The following is a 2,427-nucleotide window of genomic DNA, read 5'->3' on the forward strand; positions in this document are numbered from 1 at the left end:
TCCACTCTCATAAAGGGTTAGAGTCTCAGAAACCAGCAGGGGCAATTCTACCCTCTCCTATAGGGTTTCCACAAGTCGGAAATGGCCCGATAACAGTGAGGGGAGAGAGACAGAGAGACAGAGGGACAGAGGGACTGAGACTCTATCCTGAATTATGGGCTATAGTACAAAAGTTTTAGTTCTGAGTAATTTTTTTTCTCTTTTTCTTTCTAAAAAGGAGGCAGTATGCCACGAAAGTTTGGGGACCTGTGTTCTAAATCCCTGAACCCTAAATCGACCAGTGATTAAAGTCAGATTGGCCCAACCTTTGGGGGACCGTTCTTGCTTTAGCCAATTTGAGTTGGATTCCTGTTGACTCCCTGCAGAGTCCTGACGAATGAAGACTCCTCCCTCCCTCCAATGGAGGTCCCCGGCCAGGCCGCCGTCGCTGGGTCCAGAGGTGGCCCTGCCGCCTGGGCCACTCACCTGGATGGTCTTGGTTTGGACCCCCACCATGCCACCGCACTTCTCCTCTATCTGCACGTGCTCGGAGATGAGACACTTCTGTGTCGTGACGATCCTCTGCGTCACGATGCACAGGACCTCATTCCTCCCCGTCAGCACCTGCTGCAGCACAGCCTTCTTCAAGTTGATGGTTCTGAAAGAGGAAATGGCGGTGAGCGGTCTCAGGCCTCGGGGGAGATGGATGGGCCTGCATGGTCTCAGCTTACACAGCGGGCGCTGAGGAGTGAGCAGGTGACAACCAGCACCACTATTTCCTGGTGGTGAGAGAGGAAGCAATTCATCCAGGAGGCATAAACCAAGCTCCCCTGAGGCCAGCCCCGAGCTGCCAGCCCTCCAGGAATGGGCTGACCTGGGGAATCGAAGCTCTTTGTCAAAAGGCGGCCCTAGTTTGTCAAGAGGGAAGGGACGAAGGCAGTGTGGAAGCCCAGCCCATTTTTCTGACAGCCAGGGAGCTCCACGGTGCTACTGAATCAGAGGCTGGGTGACCGCCTCCCGACCATGGCCCGTGAAATATGCATGGTTGTGGGGGAACAGACACCAGTGGCTTCGTACAGAACAGAAATGGAATAGGCTTAAAGTACAAGTGGAAAAGAAGCTGCCAGCCACCCAGACCTGCTGTCCAGAAGCCCCACATGTGCAGGAGTAGACCTGTGCTCCATCGGTTTTTCAAGGGCTGGTTTTACTGAGCCGGGCTTTCCTTCAAAGGTGTCTCTGGGTAAACTCAAGCCACCAACTTTTTATAAGAAGGAAATCAGATTTGACTGAAGAAGGACATTTTTAAAAATCGTTGTTAAGTGTTATCAGCCGGTTACGTCACGCACCACCACAAACACAAACATTATGGTGAGTCCCTTGTCCCAGCTCCTGTGTCAGTCCACCCTACCCAGGGCCCTCCTCCTGTTGACTGCCCCTCTACTTTACCAAGCATGGCGTCCTTCCCCAGGGACCAGTCTCTGAAAACACGTTCGAGCACATGAGAGCGTTTCGCCAACCTTGCCTCCAAGGGGCATTCTGACCATCCTGCTTTCAGGACAGATCTGTGTGTTCTTTCGGCCGGCCGTGCTACTTTCAATATTCTTCACCGGCAAAATCAATTGAAATGCATTGATTTTTCTTCAGTCTTCCTTATTCAATGTCCAGTTTTCACATGCATAAAGGTCAGCAGTTTGAAACCAACAGTTTGCTCCTCAGGAGAATGAGGAGGCTTTCTAGTCCTATAGGGTCACTATGAGTCCATATTGACTCGATGGCAGTGAGCTTAACATGTTTATGAAAATTGTTCCATGCTACTGGCTATAATTTTTACAATGTGTCACCATTCTCTGTATTTCCATCTATTTCCATTGATCTAGCTTCCCTTCCCTTCTCATTTTTGCTTTTGGGTAGCTAACTGAGTAGTCTCATATAATTGCTTAAAGACGCGCATTCCTCATGGATCATATCAGTTATTTAAAAAACCATTTTATTACTTGACTGAAAGGCGACTTGCAGAAATAACTTCACGTCAAGGTCAAAGGTGTCTGAGGATGAAGGTCCCAGGGGTTCCTCTGGGCTCTTGGGTCCATTGGGCTGGGTCTTTTGTAGAAATTCAAGTTTTATTCCGTTTGTCTCCCGTCCTATGGGATCTTCTCTTGTGTCCTTGGTAGGGAGTAACAGGGCACCAACTAGTTGTACGGGTCTCAGGCTGCAAAGACTGATCAGCATCAGCTACTAGTCCCCCGAGGAGCCCTGGCTACAAGCCCCATTGCCCCACGGGTCAGAGACCCTGATGGCGACCAGTCCCTTCGCAGATGTCTGGCTCCCTCCCTGCTCTGTGGCTGGCTGGCTGGTTCCTTATTGGGAACACTGCTCTTTTTTTTTTAAACATTTTATTAGGGGCTCATACAACTTATCGCAATCCATACACACATCAATTGTGTACAG

At 49.9% G+C, this 2,427-nt stretch overlaps 1 protein-coding gene across 2 annotated transcripts in view; it reads right to left on the minus strand.

Moving 5' to 3' along the window:
• GSDME (gasdermin E) overlaps positions 1–2,427 on the minus strand; it is a 99,205-nt gene that overhangs the window by 55,566 nt on the left and 41,212 nt on the right. For both annotated transcript variants that reach the window (XM_045288803.1, XM_045288802.1), the window contains exon 4: positions 466–637. In XM_045288803.1, coding sequence (XP_045144738.1) covers positions 466–637 — 172 coding nt within the window. The remainder of the gene's footprint in view (positions 1–465; positions 638–2,427) is intronic.

Source organism: Echinops telfairi, unplaced genomic scaffold (genome assembly GCF_000313985.2).
Source record: "Echinops telfairi isolate 266 unplaced genomic scaffold, ASM31398v2 ScPeMD7_23;HRSCAF=83, whole genome shotgun sequence".
In the NCBI taxonomy this organism is placed as follows: domain Eukaryota; kingdom Metazoa; phylum Chordata; class Mammalia; order Afrosoricida; family Tenrecidae; genus Echinops; species Echinops telfairi.